The sequence below is a fragment of the Schistocerca cancellata genome, chromosome 2 (genome assembly GCF_023864275.1).
Source record: "Schistocerca cancellata isolate TAMUIC-IGC-003103 chromosome 2, iqSchCanc2.1, whole genome shotgun sequence".
NCBI classification, from domain to species: domain Eukaryota; kingdom Metazoa; phylum Arthropoda; class Insecta; order Orthoptera; family Acrididae; genus Schistocerca; species Schistocerca cancellata.
In genome coordinates this window covers 255,391,863-255,411,639 of record NC_064627.1, presented here as the reverse complement: position 1 = coordinate 255,411,639, position 19,777 = coordinate 255,391,863, and the positions used below count along the sequence as shown (strand labels likewise).

The window sequence follows — 19,777 nt, the reverse complement described above, 5'->3', positions numbered from 1 at the left end:
AGCATGGAGAGCTGCATCAAACCAGTCTCAGGACTGAAGACCGTAACAACAACAAGTGAATTTTATCTATGTGTTACTGGCTTTCTCTTCATATTTGTGAACGTTCTTTTTTCGTCGATAAATTGAAATATTTCTCTTGTTACTCAAGGTTTCCTCGCAGTTACTTTGATAGAACTTACGTTTGTTTGTCGAACATCTGTGGCTGCTAGTTTTAGAGACTTCCAATCCTATTCAACGGAACTGTCTACCTTGGGCCTCCCTTATCGCAGTATCCACATCTGTAACTAGCTTCAAACGTTTATTATAATTTCTGAGTAGTTCACTACCCCACTTCCTTCTACAATGGTTCTTCTGGACTATTTTCCATTGCTAAATTGTGATCTGAGCTTATATACGTTGCTGGGTACGCCTTACAGTCCAATATCTGATTTAGAAACGCTAATAATGTCGTGTGACGAGGGCCTCCCGTCGGGTAGATCGCTCGCCTGCTGCAAGTCTTTCGATTTGACGCCACTTCGGCGACTTACGCGTCGATGAGGATGAAATGATGATGATTAGGACAACACAACACCCAGTCTCTGAGCGGAGAAAATCTCCGACCCAGCCGGGAATCGAACCCGGGCCCTTAGGATTGACAGTCCATCACGCTGACCACTCAGCTACCGGGGGCGGACTTTAGAAACGCTGTTAACAGTTAAAAACTTCATCGAATAACAACCGAAGCAGGGTATTCCGCGATTTGTGTATGTTCTTAAATATGAGAGCAAGATATTAAATAACTTCTTCTCTGGTGGGCCCCCAGCTAGCCTAGGGTCCTAATATGACACATTCTTCATACTTTTGACAAAATTGGCTGCAAATTGTTTATTTCTTGTTAGTTCGCTGCAAACTTGTTTCGTCGTGTGTGCCGTTGTCAAGTGTTCGTGTTGACATTACATTCGTACATCATTTTATCTACGTCTATTCTAAGTGCTATAAGATATTATTTTACGTTGTACTTACGTGTGGTTGGAATGACGTCCATAAGTCATCTTGGAACATAAGTTGGTTTATGTGCTATGTTGTTAACATTTTACATAGAAGAATAATAGTGAAATTTGTGTTATTTGTTGACAGTTTTTGCAGATAACTTTGTAAAAAAGTATAAAGGAGATGAGACTGTCAGTTACATTCTACCTAATGCAAAGCACCGGTCACGTATTAGTGGACTCTAATATGGGGTGTGTCCAACCTTCGCTTTCATGACGGCTTGAACTCTGCTTGCGACGCTTTCAACAAGTTGTCCGAATGTCTCTGGAGAGATGTTAGCCCACTCTTCTTCAAAAGCCGAAAGCAGAGAAGGTTGGACGTCGTGGTCAGGAGAGAAGTAGATTCTCTAACCCATCCAAGAGGTGTTCTATTGGGTTAGGGTCGGGACTCTGGGCAGGCCAGTCCACCTCCACAAACCACTGCCATCACACAAACGGTCAGCGTCTCCGAACTGCTCTTCTACTGTTCGCAGCATACGCTGTAAAATGTGTTCTTATCCTTCCGCATTTAGCATTTTCTTAAATGAAGCAAGAGGACCCCACTCTAATCACGAAAAACACCTCATTGCTGTAACAGCATCTCCTCTGCATTTCATTGTTGACACTACACACGACAGCACGTAACGTTCTTGAGGCATTCTCCAACCCCAAACGCTTCCAAAGGATTGCTACAGGGCATAGCGTGATTCATCACTCCAAATTATTCGTTTCCAGTTATCCACTGTGCTCTTTACGCCACTTCAAGCTTGGTTGGTTGATCTGGGGTAGGGGGCCAAACAGCGAGGTCATCGGCCCCATAGGATTAGGGAAGGAAGTAGGCCATGCTCTTTCAAAGGAATCATCCCGGCATTGGCCTGAAGCGATGTAGGGAAATCACGGAAAAGCTATATCTGGATGGCCGGACGCTGGTTAGAACCGTCCTCCCGAATTCTTGTGTCAACCACCGTGTCAACTCGCTCTGTGCACTTCGAGCTTCAATCTTCGTTTAGTGTTGACTATGGGAACGTGTGGCTTATGACGAGCTCCTGGACCGTTGTATCTCATTCTTTCTAAATATTTATGCACAGTCATTGTGGTAGCTCGACTGGTAATATCACTTACGAACTCACGATTGATTCCTGCCACTGATTTCAAGTGGTTTTTGGTAACCACTCTCAACTCCCCACAATTCTCGACGGCTCCTGCCCATCAGTAGATTAGGTCTGATCTTGGTTTAGCTGTGCCTGTTCCTTCGCCTTTCCAACTCACAGTCGCATCACCAAATGTTGACTTGAGCAGTTTTGGAAGAGTTGAAATGTCCCTGATGGATCTGTTACTCAGATGACACCCAGTGACGTTAGTCGCCGAACTCTCCTGACCGAACCATTCTGCTGTTATGCTTCTCCACGGACAATACTCACATCCTCCTTTTATACTATCAGCTCCACCTACCGTGACGTCTAGTGGTCAGTACCACATTACAGAGGGATGTCCGAATATCTTGGATCAGGCAGAATATGTGTTGCACAAAACGGTTTTTATTCTGCAGATATGAAACTTAACGTAGAACGTAACTTCTGGAATGATATCATGGGTAATACCAAAGGTAGCGAGCGAAACTTATAGTGGAGTAACTGCAGGTACTGTTATATCGTAATCCAGATAAATTTACGCTCTATAACACCAATAATGTTTAAATTCTGAAACATAGAAAGGAACGAGATACTGTAAGTGAAATGATATTAAAATAGGTACTTACGAATACTTTCAAAAATCTGGCGTATAGATCCTGGTCAAAAAACAGCCTTTGGTCAACGAGAGCACGTTTGCTCACGTCCTTAGGGTAGAGAGAGTCGTCTTTTGCATACTTGGAGACGAGGTACATGGCAATGGCACGACTATTTAAAAAAAAAAGAAAATATTGTTAGTAGTCCTTTTACTCAACTTAATATCTTAAAGATCTACTTCTTGTCATTGTTACTACAGGAAATTCAGGAAAAATCTTGTGGAAACAAGTTTTTATAATGTGTATTTTGCGTGACCTATGAATAGTGGAAACCTTGCCATAAGGCAACGTCAGCAGTGTAACTTCAAAAAGTATGGGATGGTAAATCCAAAAAGAAAATTATGATGACACAAAGAGGACAGTGGACAGGCTAGCTAGTGTGAAAGAATAGACCATTCAGTCTTGACACAGTAACGGAACAATTAATGATTTATCAAGGACAGATGAGGAGATCGCTGTGACTCGGGGGAGATGAGGTGGTACTGACTTCAGTTATTAATTGCTTTAGAGCAACTGCAGTTTGATTTTGACGACCGGAGTCATCACAGGGAAACAATGGGACATTCTAGCCACTTACGGAGCAGAAATGAGACGAGAGCGTGTTTCATCGCAATAGACAGCTCTATGAAGCAGCTCATCAGATATAACAAAAATAGCCCTTCAAAGCAGCTCACCACCGGAAAATAACAGACGTCCAGCAGACAGTACATCCACTGAATTAGGGCTGAACTCCCTCTTAGAGTTAGTGGAGCAGAGATGTAATTTTTTGCAGGATTCATTAATGCAAATAATTAATTAATTAAAATAGTACCAAGGACATATCAGTCGATCTGTTTATTGCTGGTAATCTAACGAGACGTTGTATCTGTTACAGATTACGGTAGTCCATGCTGATATGTTGCGTCAAGTGCCGGAAGCTACGAGTATTTTGTGCGTACTGCTCACATTATGGACCAGTGGCGGTGGTATGTATAATATACGAGATTACATTAAAACGGTCGACTGAAATGGAACAGTGGTTAAGAAAGCCGACTAGTATTCCAGAGCAGAGAGGTTTAAATATTGGTTGAGCGATTCAGATTTAGGTGTTTCAGGTTCTTTTGAGTTTTACAAGTTCCCCTAAATTATTTCAGGCAAATTCCACTTCAACGAGGCTATGGCAAATGTACTGGGTGGTTGTAATTAAAGCGTAGCTACTCACAGAGGTCCAGGGTGGGCTGTAATTATCGCTTGGCAGCGAAACTTGTTAGATATTCTAATGCTTTAAAGTGAAACCGATTTACGTAGGAAAAAATTAGTTCCGGTTTTGACCACCAGGTGCAAATCTGGCGCTGCGGTGGACCATGTGCAATGGAATAGCAACGGCACGTGAGCAGAAAATGTCAAACAGATGCTAAAGGCATTATGTTGATTTTATTATTAACCGCCGCCTACACAATTCGCCCAATATGAGCACCGGAGACGAGTTGTTGCATCCGTAAAACGACGTCATCAACAGTTGCTCGTAGCACTTCCGGTGGAATCTGAGCGATGTATTCCTGTATACTGGCCTTCAGATAAAATAGAGACCGAACGTGTTCCTGGCAAACGCTTTCTTTTAGATATCCCAAGAGCCAAAAGTCACGTGAATTCAGATCAGGTCATGTTGTAGACCATTCATCTGAATAGCCTCAGGAGATAACATGTTGGTGGCAGGTTGCATTAAGCCGATCTTTCAATGGGCGAGTGACACGAGGAGTTGCCTCATCTTGCACGAAGACAGTGATTTCCACACAGATGCGCTCTTCCAAAGCAAGAAGCACATGCTGTACAAGGAGAACTCGATAACGTGCAGACAGGGCCTCCGGGCGTATTCTCTTCAAAGAAGAGCGGAACGAGAATAAAGGTGCTTCTGATTCCATAGCAGACAGTCACATACGGCATGTGCAATGCCTCTTTGTGCACAACAAGGGTTTTAACAGTACCCCAAATTCGACAGTTCTGTGTATTCAGTGCTCCTTGTAGTGTAAAATGTGCCTTGTTGCTCCATAGAATTTTGTCCGGCCACATGTCATCAGCTTCGATGGGGCGTACCAGAAACGATGAGTAAATTCAGATTGTTGCTGCGGATCATGAGATTCTGAATTGGCGAAATGAAAGACAAAATTGATACGAAAATATCGGACAACACCAACAATAAAGACAGTGGCTCGCAGTTTAGTGCGTACTACGATCTGGCCATGGTGAGGGTGCAGCATTGTAGTGGGACGAGACCAATAGGCCTACGTATTCTCACTTGCTCAGAGACAGCTCATCTGAGATCACAGGCTTTAGGGCGATATTAGAGAGGATCCTGTACAGTTCACCCTGACCGCACGGCCGGGATATGGAAACAAGTAAAAAAAGCTTGACAGTTTGCCTGAATATCAAACAGCCTGCCCTACTCTTCACGGTAGGAAATGAAATGTTTTTACAGGATGAAAAGATAAATAACAAATTAAAGGAACTCTACGGCAGCCAGTTACCACTTTAGATTAGCCGCACAGCATTCTGCCGAAGTCTCTAGTGAATTTAACTATATGATGTGGCTAGAGACCCGTGAAATCTTTATATGAGTTACAGCCCAATGTCTACATGGAAATACACATGTCGGATATATATATAATTATATATATATCATCGCAGTGCTCTCAGTGAGTGAGTCATCTCAGCACGTCTCATGACTCGCCTTCACAGCAAGGTCCCTTCGGGCCCGGAATACAGTTTTGTTCTGATAGGAAGTTTCAAAGTAGTGTACACTTTGCTGAGAAGATTCATCCTGGAAAATGTTTAGCAAATCAAAACTGATATAAACATTATCTGACGCTCACCTTTCGGAAATGTACAGGCCGTTGTCATCCAATGCTGGGACTTGATGCTGGGGGAATTTCTGGAACAATTACATTAAAATGTAGCAAGTAAGATTTGTATATTTAAGATTAACACAGTAAAAAAGAGAAACGGCTAGAAATCTTGTGAACTGTAAAGCACCCCACTAAAAAATCCTGTCAATGTTATTGTAAACTGTCTGTTTCTATACTAATAATAAAACCACGAAACCGTAGTCTAAAGACGCTAATCTCCAAACATTTTCACTTTATCGTAGATTGGGACAATGGATAGGATTTATTTCACCAAAATCGGATCACAAAAAAGATATCGTGATTTCAGCTTATCTGAAATCGTCGTGTCTGTCTGCTTGAACATGGTAATCTCCAAAACTATTACACGACCTTTCATGGGGTTTCACAAGTAACTTGTGAGAAAATAGATACTGTAATATAATTTTTTATCTAAAATCGTCTGTTGAGTTCAATAGTTCAGATGTTTAATCAGTGCGGCGTAGTACGCCAAAGAACAGGCAGAAGGCACTGTCAGTTTTTTTTTAACTCAGTGAGAAATGAATTTTCGAAAGTTTACATCAAATGGTTCAAATGGCTCTGAGCACTATGGGACTTAACTTCTGACGTCATCAGTCCCCTAGAACTTAGAACTACTTAAACCTAACTAACCTAAGGACATCACACACATCCATGCCCGAGGCAGGATTCGAACCTGCGACCGTAGCGGTCGCGCGGTTCCAGACTGTAGCGCCTAGAACCGCTCGGCCACACCGACCGGCAAAGTTTACATCAGTGACAGAATTAAATACTGCAGCCTTATATCTACAAATATAAACTAACAGCTGGGATATAAGGAACTACTGATTTCGCATTGTGTATTAAAAACTTAACGACATTACTTTGCTTCTTTAGATAGGTTAGGAGAAAAGAGCTATTAAGATTGCTTTGTGATTCAGGTGCCCACATATTACATTTTGATTTCTTTCTGTATACAAATAAAAATGTCTAGAGAACAGTCGAGTCTTTCAGAATACACAAGAATGGCTAAAAGACTGAAGAAGATGCGATCTCAATAATCCAGTGAACATAGGCGAGACTTGCTATGGCTCCAAAACATCAGGCTTTAATCGCTCTTTGGAAACTCCTTCTGGAAGCAAGGCGCACCTTGACTCTGACTGAGAGCGTAATGCATTGTCTCACTCCTCAGAAACCCTCACTCACGGAGTCTCCTCTTCAAAGTAAAATATATAAGCGGAAATTTTGATGGGTCGTGGTGCAGGTGGGAGTTTTTATGACCCAAATCCCATTTATTTGTAACAATTTACCGTCTCACATTAAACATGTACATTTCCCAGTGATCTTATGTTATGGCATGACAATAACAGAAAACAAAGTCAGGCGCTGTATGTTGCGGGCGTGGGCCTTAATGGCAGCTGCTTTTTGCATGGCCAGCTATATGTGGCTCTCTCCAGTGCAGCCTAGTGAAGCAAGTAAGTTGTTCATTCACGTCCCAAATCAAACTACTTCGAACGTTGCATACAAAGAAGTTAAAAACAAATTCCATGTGTAAGAAGTCTCAGGAACAGCTATAGATAAACATCTGGGCAACATCAGGTTTCTCAGCTTATCAGGAATAAGTGGAAGGACTTGGAGAAAGCAATTTATAATAGACCATTTACACATATGTTAGACAACTGAGTACGTCACTGCCCCGCCCAGATAACCGTGCACGTTAGAACGATCCTTCTGGGATTTTGGGAGGCCCGCCGACCCAAGATCGAATATGCTTGGCGGATTAACGATGAGCCTGGATGTGGTTTTTAGGCGATCTCCCACATCCGACTAAGTGTATACTGGACTGGTACTGATATCCTATATGAAAAATGTTTTCGTACTTCCACATGGAATGACACTAGACGCATTCGGATGGGGTTCACAAAATTCCGTGCAGGGGTGGATTGACATACCGACCCTGTGAAGACGTGGGATAAACAAGCTCCTCGTGAGGCCATCATGACCTAAGGGTGTCTACAACCGCCGTGTCCTCCCCTGACTTGCGGCGTCATGTGGATGCGGTATGGAGTGGTATTGTGCTCAGCACACCGCTCTCCCGGCCGTTATGCAGACCTTCCAGATCGTACAGCCACTACTAATCGGTCAAGTAGCTCCCCGAAGAAAACAACTGATAAGAGATAAGGACAAGATTCACTGGTCTTGTCGCACAACAAGCAACGCCTTGGTCCAATGTTTCGCTTACTCACTCATGATTATGACATAACTTTCAGTAATGAATGACAAGTGAATGCAGCCAAACGGAACGAATTTCGATGACACAGATTTACCCACTGGACAGCGAATATTTTTACGATGGTAAAAAAGTACCCTGTTTTCTAAACGTTTGTAATAGTTACGCAATAAGAGTATGCGCTTACCTCCAGCATCTCAGGCGTCTGCATTTCCTTGCTAAGCTCCTTCAGAACCACTACATTCACCTCCAAGTCAACGATGGCCACCACCAGACGAACAAAGCGACATGGAGGGCTCATCATGTGAATGTAGAGTGTTGGCGGAGCCATTGTAATGTTCTGCAACATAAAGCGATAACGTCAATTGTTTTGCAATTACTGATGATTTTTATAATAATAACAATTACAAAACATTCTTATCATCATTAAAAACTTCATCCAGCGATCACTGGCGTTGTTGACCACACGCTTCCCCCAACAATTTGCCTCCAACCCCAGCGTTCCCCATCTCCGTTTCATTCATATCCTGAAATACTCAGAAAAGTTATATCATATTACTATTTACCCCAAGAGCGCAGTCTTGGCGTACCAACAGGATGTGATTCCTAGGTATTCCCTACGTATAAGGACTGGACAGTGACTTTTCAAGCACCTTGCTTTGCGGTCAGAACAATGGATTGATTGCTTCTCACAAAATCTGTATTCCAAAGTTCACTTATTGCATGAAAAAACTCTTTGTCCGGGCAGTGTCATTAAGCGAAAGGAGATGTATCAAAAATCTACCAGTATTAAGGTATTAAAGTTACATGTCCGATGGAGTGCTGCTCCAGGTTATGAAAGAATTCTTTGTAACAACGCTTCGAGCTTCTGCTGTACACTGATATCAGTAGGACAATTGTTCCTGATTCTTATACAGAGGGGTTCAAAAAATGTATCCACTGTTTAAAAGTCCATAACTGGCAAACTAATTGACGGAGTTGTCTCATCTTTGGTAGTGTAATAGTTTGTCGTTCTGGCAAGCACAACACAAGCATTGTATTGCATTGTTTTGTTTTGTCAGATGACAGTCGCCAGATAGTCAGTGTTTCGTTCTTAGTTGCACCTAGTTACTAGAGTAAACGTGGCTGGCGCGAGGCTTACATTCGACGAAAGGAAGTCACTTTTGAAGTGGTATTTTAAGTACTAAAACATTAATGAGGTTCAACGGCAATGGCGAAATGAGTATCAAACAGAGCCAACGACACGTTTAACGATTCGTCGAATTCGAGAAAAATTTGAAGCCGAAGGCTGTGTTAAAGATGTACACAAACAACGATCTGGACGACCTGTAACAGTAACAAGTCCAGCTAACTCCCGTCGTGTGTTACAATTCACTCGTTCACTACAGATGTCTGTGAGACAGTATGCCCGTGAAACTGGAGTGAGTCGCTCAAGTATTCGGCGAATTTTTAAGACAGCAAAGTGGAAGTGCTACATCCCACGATTGCTACACGCAATGGACGAGGACGACCCAGATCGTCGAATGTAGTACTGCGAGTGGTTTACTAACATGGTACACAACGATGAAGAGTTTGCAGAGATGACTGTGTGGTCTGATGAGGCACAGTTCAAACTCAGTGGTACAGTAAATCGCCACAATTGCATCTACTGAGCCGCCGAAAATCCGAACGTCCATGTAGACAAAGTCATGAATTTTCCAGGAGTAAATGTGTGGTTTGGGTTGTCTTACCGGGGCTTGATTGGGCCATTCTTCTTTGACGGCACAGTTACCGGTGAGGTGTACCTTCAGAAGCTTCCGACATCCATTTTACCATCCATCCGAGACTTGTATGGAGACGGAAGAGTTTACTTTCAAACAAGATGGTGCCCCAGCCTACTACCAAAATCGTGTTAGGGCGTATGTCGACGAAAATCTACCAGGAAGTTGGATAGGCCGTAGAGGTGCTGTGGAGTATCCACCACGTTCCCCAGACCTAACTCCTCTGGACTTTTACCTGTGGGAAACACTAAAGGACGTCGTTTATCGACAAAAGCCACGCACATTGGCTGAACTTCGAGAATCCATCGTACATTCATGTACAAATATACAACTGAACACGTTGCAGTCAGTAGTTCGTGCTGAAGTCCGGCGGCATCGTTTGTGTTGGACTTTAAGCTACACTTTCACCAAAAATTAGACAACTCCGCCAATTAGTTTGCAAGTTATGGACTTTTAAACAGTGGACACATTTTTTTGGACCCCTCTGTATATTTACAGCCCAAGTCATTGCGATAATAGTGGCGGTAAGATTTGTTAGGAAAACTGCAATAACAAAACTGAGCGAGGTGTCGCTGCGGTTAGCACATTGGACTCGCAGTTGGGAGGACTACGGTTCAAACCCGCGTCCGCCCATCCTGATTTAAGAATTCCGTGAATTCCCTAAATCGCTTCAGGCGAATGCCGGGATGGTCCCTTTGAAAGAGCACGCGCGATTTCCGTCCCCATTTTTCTCTAATACTAGCTTGTGCTCCGTCTCTAATGACCTCGTTGTCGACATGTTTGGTGAAAGTGCTGTAAGCCAGTAGATGGTCCAGGAAAGAGAGCAACTTCACTGTTAACACTATACAGCGGATTATAGAAAGTAGAGACCGCAGTAAGACAGTAGGTGTCTGTGTTGAAAGCCACTGTTGTACATCTCATAATAAGAAGGCTCACCAACCAGCAAAGGAGGCAACGTCTAACGGTTATGTCTTCATATGAAGCTTCTGCACACACAATATTATATCTGCCTAGCGTTGAGAACACAGACCGAGAGGAATAATCAATCGAACACTTCAAAATTCGTTCCGGGAAGGCATTACGCGGAAATGCAACCTGTCCTTTCGACCAAGAGCAGGTTTGTCAAATCGACCAGTACCACGATTTAGGTATATAATCAACATCAATGCATCGGCATTTTATGACTATTAGGATAAGTCGGTCAAATATCTAAACCATCTGTTGCTCTCTTGCACCAAGTATGAACCTGAGAGGGAAAAAAATTATGATGCTGTTGAGCTCATCACGTTACCAGTTTCCACAGAAAAGTATTTCACTTTTCAATGAGAACAAGGTACAAATTCCTATACCAGTCATTCGGTTCATATCGAAATGCAATTTTACTACGTACTTTTGAGTGTAATTTAATTTATAGCAATAACACTTTGAGAGATTATATCCTGTTTTAATATGTGTTTTATGTGATTTATGGTTCAGCACATATTAATCCCCGTTGGGAATTCTAACTGGTTCACTAAAGTATGTATTCTAAAGAACTGACCTTAAACACGAAATATAACTCATTTCATTCACAAGAAAGATAATTTTAGGGTGCTGCTATCAGTAATCAATAAGAATGATTGTAAGGTCTGATGGACAACAGTCGATAAAGTAAATAAATAATACGGGTAGACTACACGTAAATTTGTTCAGTGTCTCAACTAACTTCCATTTTAACAGGTGCTGTGATTCGCTTCATTACCTGTCACTTTTTTCAGACTTCTCATCTGTAATTTCTCGGAAAATTCAAGTACACTTGCGTGAATGGTGTAATTTTAGAGCTTCATCTGTCGCCTGTATTGTAAGCCACTCTAGAGAGATAAAAATGTTGTTTCCTAGTTCTGTTTCCTCCTTAGAATTATTGCCCGGCCTCTGTGTCTGCCTAGCCACGCACCACTGCCTCAAAATGTTTCTACTGTTCTGAACTCTAATCTTAATTCACCCGCAAGAGCGTCATGTCGTCTTGATCTGACACAACAAAAAGACTCGGAATGAGTCACCCTGTGACACGTTGCAAAAATAGTCGCTGCAGAAAGCAGTATGGAGCTGATAAACGGCGGATTAATTCGTATATCGCAATTTGATTTTACAGTAATCCTACGGCTATATAAGCCTTAAATCGGCCCAGTGAAGTTAAGCGCCGTTTGCTCTTCGCCTCATGATTTGTTTTTACATTCAGGCATGTGTTAGCTTGCTTCCCCACGTTTATTACAGGTTTCGGGTATCTTCTAGCGGTTTGTACTACTGGACACACTTGATAGCTGCGATAAAAAGTTCAGTGCGCATGTCACCGTATGGGTACCTGCAGAAGACTATGTAGATGACTTGTCAGTCTTGCAGAGCACACACAAAATTAACCTCTTGCACGTAAGCATATTCCGTTGCAATTAGTTTCAAGTTTTTTACGGAAGCAAGTTTATTTATTTAAACAAGTTTCGGTAACTGATGAATAACTGTTCCACTTGGTACAAGTTCTTTAATTTTATTCCACAACCGGTTTCGGCTTTTATACTGAAGCCATTTTCCTGATGGAATTTGAAAATTGTGCTGTGGTGAAGAAAAGTTCAATGATTTGGCTCTGCTTCAAAACACCATGCCGCGCGAGGTAGCCACGCGGTTTAGACACCTTGTCACGGTTCGCACGGCTTCCCCCGTCGGAGGTTCGAGTCGGTGTTTCTGTTGTCCTTAGCATAAGTTAGTTTAAGTTAGATTAAATAGTGTATAAGTCCAGGGACCGATGACCTCAGCAGTTTGGTTGCATAGTAACTTCACACAAACTCCCAAATTTTCCAGTACAGCACAATTTTCAGACTCCACTGGGAGATGACTTCAATACAAAAGCCAAAATCTGTCGTGAAGTAAAAATAAGGAACTTTTTAATAAATGAAGTGGTTACTCATCAATTCAACACACAGTTGCGGAGCAGCAATGTTCTCCGAAGATGGAGGTCATTCTCAAAGTGAATTGTGATGCGGTTTCAAATAGAGACAGATGCAACAATAATAATACTGTGTTTTCGACTTAAAATTTGCATGTATTCATCTAATTTGTAAATAAGTTGTCTGCAGTAATAAAATATTAGTAACACCAGAAAGTAATGACACTTTTTGTATTAAACTCAAACTGATACAGTGTTAAAAAGTTTTTATTTTTAATCACTGACGTAATCGCCCTCTTTATCAAAAACTTTTTTCCATCTAGTGTGCAAATTTTCAATGCCTAATCGATAACAATCAACTGGCTTTTGAGTAAAACATCTGAAGATGCCATTTTGGACCACTTAGAAAACGTTATAACCGTCGGAGTACATAGAAATTCGATTGCGCTGTATCGGGCATGGTTGACGAATGAGGCAAAACCTCCAACCCAAATTGATTAATTTTTTCTGGGGTTCGACTTTCGTAGTGCGGTCTTCCATTATCAATTTGCAGAATAACGCCTTTTCTCTTGATAGTCGCTCGGCACCTTTCAGTTAAAGATTGATTTGCTCGGTCCATTTGTACACAGCAAAGTGTACATTTACAAGTTGTCCAGGATTCAGCACTTAAAAAATGAACGACCCCGTGAAGACTTCGCCAAACACTCAAAAGTGCCTTTTTGGGATGTATTCCTGGCTTGGTTGTACTCCCTGGCGATTCGTCACAGAAAGACACTGCATTTTTTGTGTTTTGCAATTTGATTATCATAGAGGATCCATGTTCAATCTCCACTGATCAAGCGATCAAAAAATGCTTCTAAACTGGCTCGCTGAAGTAAGAAGTTACACTTTGTGGATCGGTTAGCTTTGTTTGTTATTACCAACCTGTTGCAAATGTTACTGGATGGTCGATTAAAGTTGGTTACGAGTCCGTGACAGTTCTTGAGTGTGTGACTCAGATTTGCTTTCACTTCCGCCATTAGCAAGTCGTTGTCTACAGCTGTCGGTCTTCCTGACCGATATGAGTAGGAAAGATTAAAATTAACGGATTTGAACTTAGAAAACCACATTTGGCGTTTATAAACGTCTAATTCACTAGGACAAACATCGCAAATGTTTTCAGTAGCAGTTGTTGCGTTACTGCCCCTGCAAAATTAAAACGATAGAAGATATGTACTTCTTCTGGTATTTGCTGGCTATTTCACCACAAACTGCCAACAAAAAAATTAAAAGCTAATTATTTAAGAATAAACGACGAGGCTATGGTTGTTTTGGTTGTGGATGAAGTACCACTCGGCTGTGCCCGTCTGACTTCAGAATGCGCTAGGGGTTTACATGAAGTCAAGGAATTGGGGTTGTGTGCGTGTTTTCTGTGTGTAACTTGTGTTTGTACGCGTAACCAAGTAACTCTAACCTTAAAATGTCTTTTGCACGACTTTGAAGTAAACAATGAGCTGATAAATGATAACGAATATTGACATGTGCAGAAACGACTTTACGTTCCGGACACACTATTACTTATAGTTCGTGAGATCAGGTTTCACACACCTCTTCGTTAAGAATTATCGATTCCAATGATTCCGTACAAAAATGTTCTTGAAATCTTAGGAAACAAGGACACAAATATTGTGATCGTGGAAAGTCGGTTTGCTCTAATCACCCCAGTCACCCTTCCTCACTCACATAGCAGATGCAATTATGCTACTCATAGAGAACACCCATAGACTTCTATACACATCCATACCCGTCAATATTTTCCTTGCTGCCTCGTACCCGTGGATGTCACCTATTTAACTAAAAGTCTATCCTGTTATGTTTCATGCACAAGAAAAACCAATCAATTCCTGAATTAGTGATCAACGACTGTTCTGACGTCACACTCACCCCTCTCGTAATGGAATAGTGTTGGGTCATACACCTACCCAGAACAAAACGTTTGTGTGCCTCATGAGTCAATGGCGATCATACTACAAAGATGACATCAATGGAAGTTATGTATGTAATGATCGAGTGTGTTAGCCCCTGAAAAAGAAATGCAGGACAGCCGAAGTATGAAGTATGAAGGAAAGTAACACCTTCTATATTTCTTCCACTGTTGTTGTTGCTGCTGATGTTGTAGTCTTCAGTCCGAAGACTGATTAGACGCAGCTCCCCACGGTACTGTGTCGTGTGCAAGCCTCTTCCTCTCCGACTTACTACTGCACCCCACATTCTTTTCAAGCTGCCTACTGTACTCGTCTCTTTCTTCTCCGTCTGTAATTTTTACCGCCCAAACTTCTCTTAAACACTAAGCTGATAGTCCCCTGATATTGTAGAATCTGTCCTATCAACAGATCCCTTCTTTTAGCCAAGTTATGCCCCAAAATTCATTTCTCCCCGTTCCATTCAGTACCTCCTCATTAGTTACGCGATCTACCCATTTAATCTTCAGCGTTCTTCTGTAGCACCACATCTCAAAAGCTTCTATTCTGATCTTATCTGAACTGTTTATCTTACACGTTACACTTCCGTAGAAGCAAATACGTTAAGTAGCAAATTTATTTGGCTTAGGCTCGGATGTCAGCTTAGTCTGTGAGAAGACGTAAGAGTAGTACTGTCTGGAAAAAAAAGGCGACATCAACGGAAGAAGGAAAGGAAATTTAACAAACTGTCAACAAAAGGCCGCACAACGTCGGATAGAACTGCGCTGGGAAAAAGAAATTGGCTGTGAGATTTTCGAAGGCACCTTCTGAGCCGTGGTAAAAATTGCTGTTTTGAAGAGCGCGCCGCAGCGCGTAGTGTGAAGCAGTCGCCCTCCGTTTCTGGCGGTGGCGCCGCTGTGGCAATCGCAGCTTTGGTGTCTCCCCCTGGTGGGAAAGGGAAAAGGTTGCCTGTTCACGTGCATTTAAGGGGCACTATGAGCTCGCCAGTCAGTCTGGGTCAGTCTCTCGTCCCCAGCTTGCTAGTCTGTCTCTCGTCCGCATTTGTTAGGCAGTTAGCTGCCTCTGTCATGTTTGTTGTATTTGGTGTGTTAACGAATTTATTGCTTGAAGTGCAACGGCCGAATTCCTGAAATATGTTTTGATATTGCCTATCATCTTGAGAGGCGGTATCTGTATACTGTAGAGCATCTTAACTTGTTTGGCCAACCTTGTAGAATTTCATGTAAGATTGCATTTTATGGGTTTTTATTCAAATGATCATTTTAGTATATAAAGTTGCCACCCTTTCACTGTAACACTTTTCTTAGAAGTTAAAATCAAGTTGCACCATCGGTGGCAAAGTTAATATTTTAATTTTTAGTGTTTTGTACCATTTCCATCCGTCCTACAGGGGTGCATAGTTTGTGTGCTTGTGTAAATTGTTAAAACTTTTAGTTTAAAGTAATCTGGTGTGTTGCACATTTGCACCAGTGTAGTCTTTCAGAGGCTGTTGTGAGCGGTCGTAACTACGGCCGTCTCAAAAGGGAGCGGGAAGGTTCTCTGCCCGAAAGCTCATACAGTCAAAACTTGTTTCTTTCTGCCTCTGAATAAATTGTAACTTGATATTTAGAGGGTGCTTTCTGATTATAATTTTAAATCTGTTTCTTTTAAAAAATGCTTTTAGGCACTATTAAAGTGAGTAAAATTCCCATTTGTTAAAAGGAATTTGGTTATGATTTCATCAGTTACTCCCTGGCAACTACTTCCACGCTTATATGGTGTGATTAAATGTGTTAATGTTCTTGATGAAGCGCTAGTAAATAAAATAAATTCTTAAGAATATTCTTTGAACAATAGATCCATGGTTCACCTTCAAGGCATTCGCCTTTATTGATTTAGTGATCTATCGGAAAAAACTAAATCTGAATGTCCGGACGAGGAACTGAATTAGGCCCGTCCAGAGGGAGAGTAAAGTGCCTTAATCAGCGCGCCGTCTCCTTCGGTAACACTGATGTGGCTTATTAGGTAATGACCTAAGGTAAAATTCCTGAATGCTGACTGTGACTTAGAAATGCCCAGCTGCTGAAGATTGCTTTTAGGGATGGAGCAGCAGATATCAGCACAGACGCAAGATCTGTACGTAAGGACAGAGCAAACAGCGTCGACCGATACGAAGCACAACGGCCGCCACATTACTGAAGTGATTGTGCGAAACATACCACGCCCCTATGACATCGTGTGTTCCAGATAGCAAGGGACGAAGAGAGCCGCATGTCTCCATCGATGAAAGCCGTGATATTCTTATTAGTGCTAACAGTCTCACTTAAAAGCGAGCGCGTTTTGAGTGTCGTAACTGCGCCGACAAAGTTAAAGGACAACGAAAACAGTAGCCACCAACTTGTTGGACTAATTCAAGATGAAAGGTGGAAAATGTTAATAAATATTGCGACGGAACACGAGACACAGGTTCAAGGCTTTGAATGTCAATCGAAGATGCAGTCGATGGACGTGCATCACAAAATATCGTCGAAGAAGAAAAATTTCGGAACTGAGAAAACCGGCTTAGTGATAGCTAATGTTGTCTGCGATTAGGAAAATATAGTGCTGCTGCGTGTTAGGATAAGGGGTAAGCTGCTATATTTATGAAGCATAAAACAGTCTGAAAAACTGAAAGTATGCTTTCGTAGTGTTCTCCCAGTAAAATCCTTCCGCGTGGTAAAGAACGTTTACGAATGTGTAATTTGCTGCTGAGGTTACAAAAATTGAAAGGGAATTCTTACCTCATACATTATTCAACCTGATCCTTTAATTATGAGGCTACCTAGGTTTCGGTCCCCAAGAGGAAGAGCGACGTTGTCGTCTCTTCACAGAGATGGATGTTCTGGATAATTCAGAAGACCGAGTTCTGTGGTGCACAGGTAGTGACGCACGGTAAAACCATATACGGGGTTCTTCAGAATAAACGAGACACTTTCAAGTGATGGCAGAAAATATTTGTATTGAAGCTAGGTAGTATACGATTAAACGTATGGCAACACCAACTCAAGAATTTTTTGTGCCTTGTTCACAAACGTTCAGTGCGTGAATCGTTAGTCACCCCGCACACGTCCAGTATGGAGTCCAAATCGGCCCACGCTCGCCGAAAAGTATTCTCATCGATGTCAGTCACAGCTGCCCTGATATGTCCCTGTTACGTCAGCCATGTTGTGGGAAAGCGGAGGTGTGAAAACAGTGCCTCTGATGTAGCGCCACATGTAAAAATCACACGATATCAGGTCCGGAGAACTTGGGGTCCATGCTAACAACTAGAGATTTCCAGAGATTCACAACCGACACATCGTCAAGTTACCCCAGTATCCAAGAACATGCGAACATCATTGTGAAAGTGCGGAGGAATACCATTCTGTTGACAAGTGAAACTGTCACTGTCCTTTTGGAATTGCGACATGAATCACACGATATGTCTTCTCTGTTGTCTGTTAGCCTTGTTGTCGTAGATCAGTGCAACAAAACAAACTTCTTGGGTTGCTGTTTCCATATATATAATAATAACTTATCTCCACACAAAATTTTTTTACAGTCACTTGAAAGTGTATTGATCATTTTGAAAAACCGTGTATTGTCGAACGGCGGACAAAACCTGTTGCAAAGGACGGAGATTATTCTGAAAACTGATCAATCACTAATGGAGGGCTGCGCGGGAATAGCCGAGCGGTCTCAGGCGCTGCAGTCATGGACTGTGCGGCTGGCGCCGGCGGAGGTTCGAGTCCTCCCTCGGGCATGGGTGTGTGTGTTTGTCCTTAGGATAATTTAGGTTAAGTAGTGTGTAAGCTTAGGGACTGATGACCTTAGCAGTTAAGTCCCATAAGATTTCACACACACTAATGGAGGTTGTAACTACGTTTTGCGTAAATTTCATTTTTTTTCTTCTGTATCAAAGAATTCGACTAGTAGGCGTTATTTTCCGTGGTATGCTCGCATTTCTACTGAGGCACAAACATTAGAGGTACTTGTAAGTGTGGGAGTTTCCCTTTAGCGTAACAACTGAGCATCTACGCCTCTACAGAGCATAGCGTCCTAAGAAAGATAGACTGTCTCATAAATTCTAGAATAATAGAGGAAGTTACTCTTCCAAAAATCGTAATAAATAAGTCCAAAACCTTAAAAATAACTACGAGAAATAATGAAAGTCAGCTCAGCTAGTTTGCCCTTGACATAAGTTCTTGAAACGAAAGGTCTTTTTTGACTTCTCACAGCGGCGTAATGCAGTAGGACCTCAACGGTGAACGTCATACCTCCACACGGCTTTGCATACTTCGCGCACATCTTATGCACTATGCTACAAAGAAAGCGTTTGTATTTTAAGCTCAATGCTGTTCATGAACAAACGAAATTTTGGCAGGTGTTGTACATACCAAATGAAACTGGAAGGAAAATTCTGCCGTGCTTCCACTGCTCTCTGCGAGATCTGTAAGCGACTCGGACACCGACGTTCCGTTTTATATCTTAAGAGTTGCGTTGACATCCGGTGAGTCACTGCTGTGGTGTGATAAAGGGAGAAGCACTTTCGCACGCTTCAATTCGTACTGCGCTACGATGATGGAGAGACATCACTGTAATGTCAAACACATGATAAGCACACAATTACAGAGAAATATCATAGAATTTTAGATCTAGCCACACTGTTTAGTTAGTGTTCTTTCTTGATTTTAGTGTGAATGTCTCTTGCAGAGATAATCGCAGGAAGGTTAATACTCCGAACGAGGTGGCCAAGTGATAAAACGATGGACTAGCAGTCGGTTGATAAAAACCCCAGTCGGCCATACAGATTCAGATTTCCCTTGTTTCCCTAAATTGCTTAAGGCGAATGCCGGGATAGTTCGTTTGAAAAGGAGACAGACGGATTTTTTCTCCTGTGGCACTTAGCGTTCCGTCTGTAATGACCTCGTGCCGACAGGAAGCTATGTCCGATCTTCTTTCTTTCCTTAAAGACGAATATGTAAAATGTTAGTGAAAACTACAATGCAGCTCATACGATTCTTGCAGTTTCGAACGATTTTTGTCTTTCACAGTCGCGCAAACATGAATTTGAAAGAACTGTTATACTGGGGTTAACATATGTTTAGTGTCCAACCCAGGACATATAACCATATTTTTCCGTCCAACATGGGGCATATTTTTTAAATTACTTGGAAGTCTTAACAGTTTACTCAAATACTAAATTTCATTTATGCTGTTGTATTTTTTACGGGACATGACTT

The 19,777-nt window shown here is 42.0% G+C and overlaps 1 protein-coding gene across 1 annotated transcript in view; it reads right to left on the bottom strand.

Annotated features, from left to right (window-relative positions):
- The window catches only part of LOC126144971 (glutathione S-transferase D5-like), a 35,355-nt gene extending 16,283 nt beyond the window's left edge, over positions 1 to 19,072 (bottom strand). Inside the window, exons 1-4 of the mRNA XM_049915524.1 lie at positions 18,932 to 19,072; positions 8,087 to 8,239; positions 5,643 to 5,701; positions 2,767 to 2,905 (exon numbers count right to left, since the gene is read on the bottom strand). Of these exons, the coding sequence (XP_049771481.1) occupies positions 2,767 to 2,905; positions 5,643 to 5,701; positions 8,087 to 8,230 (342 nt within the window). The 5' untranslated portion in view covers positions 8,231 to 8,239; positions 18,932 to 19,072. The remainder of the gene's footprint in view (positions 1 to 2,766; positions 2,906 to 5,642; positions 5,702 to 8,086; positions 8,240 to 18,931) is intronic.
- Positions 19,073 to 19,777: the final 705 nt, after the last annotated feature.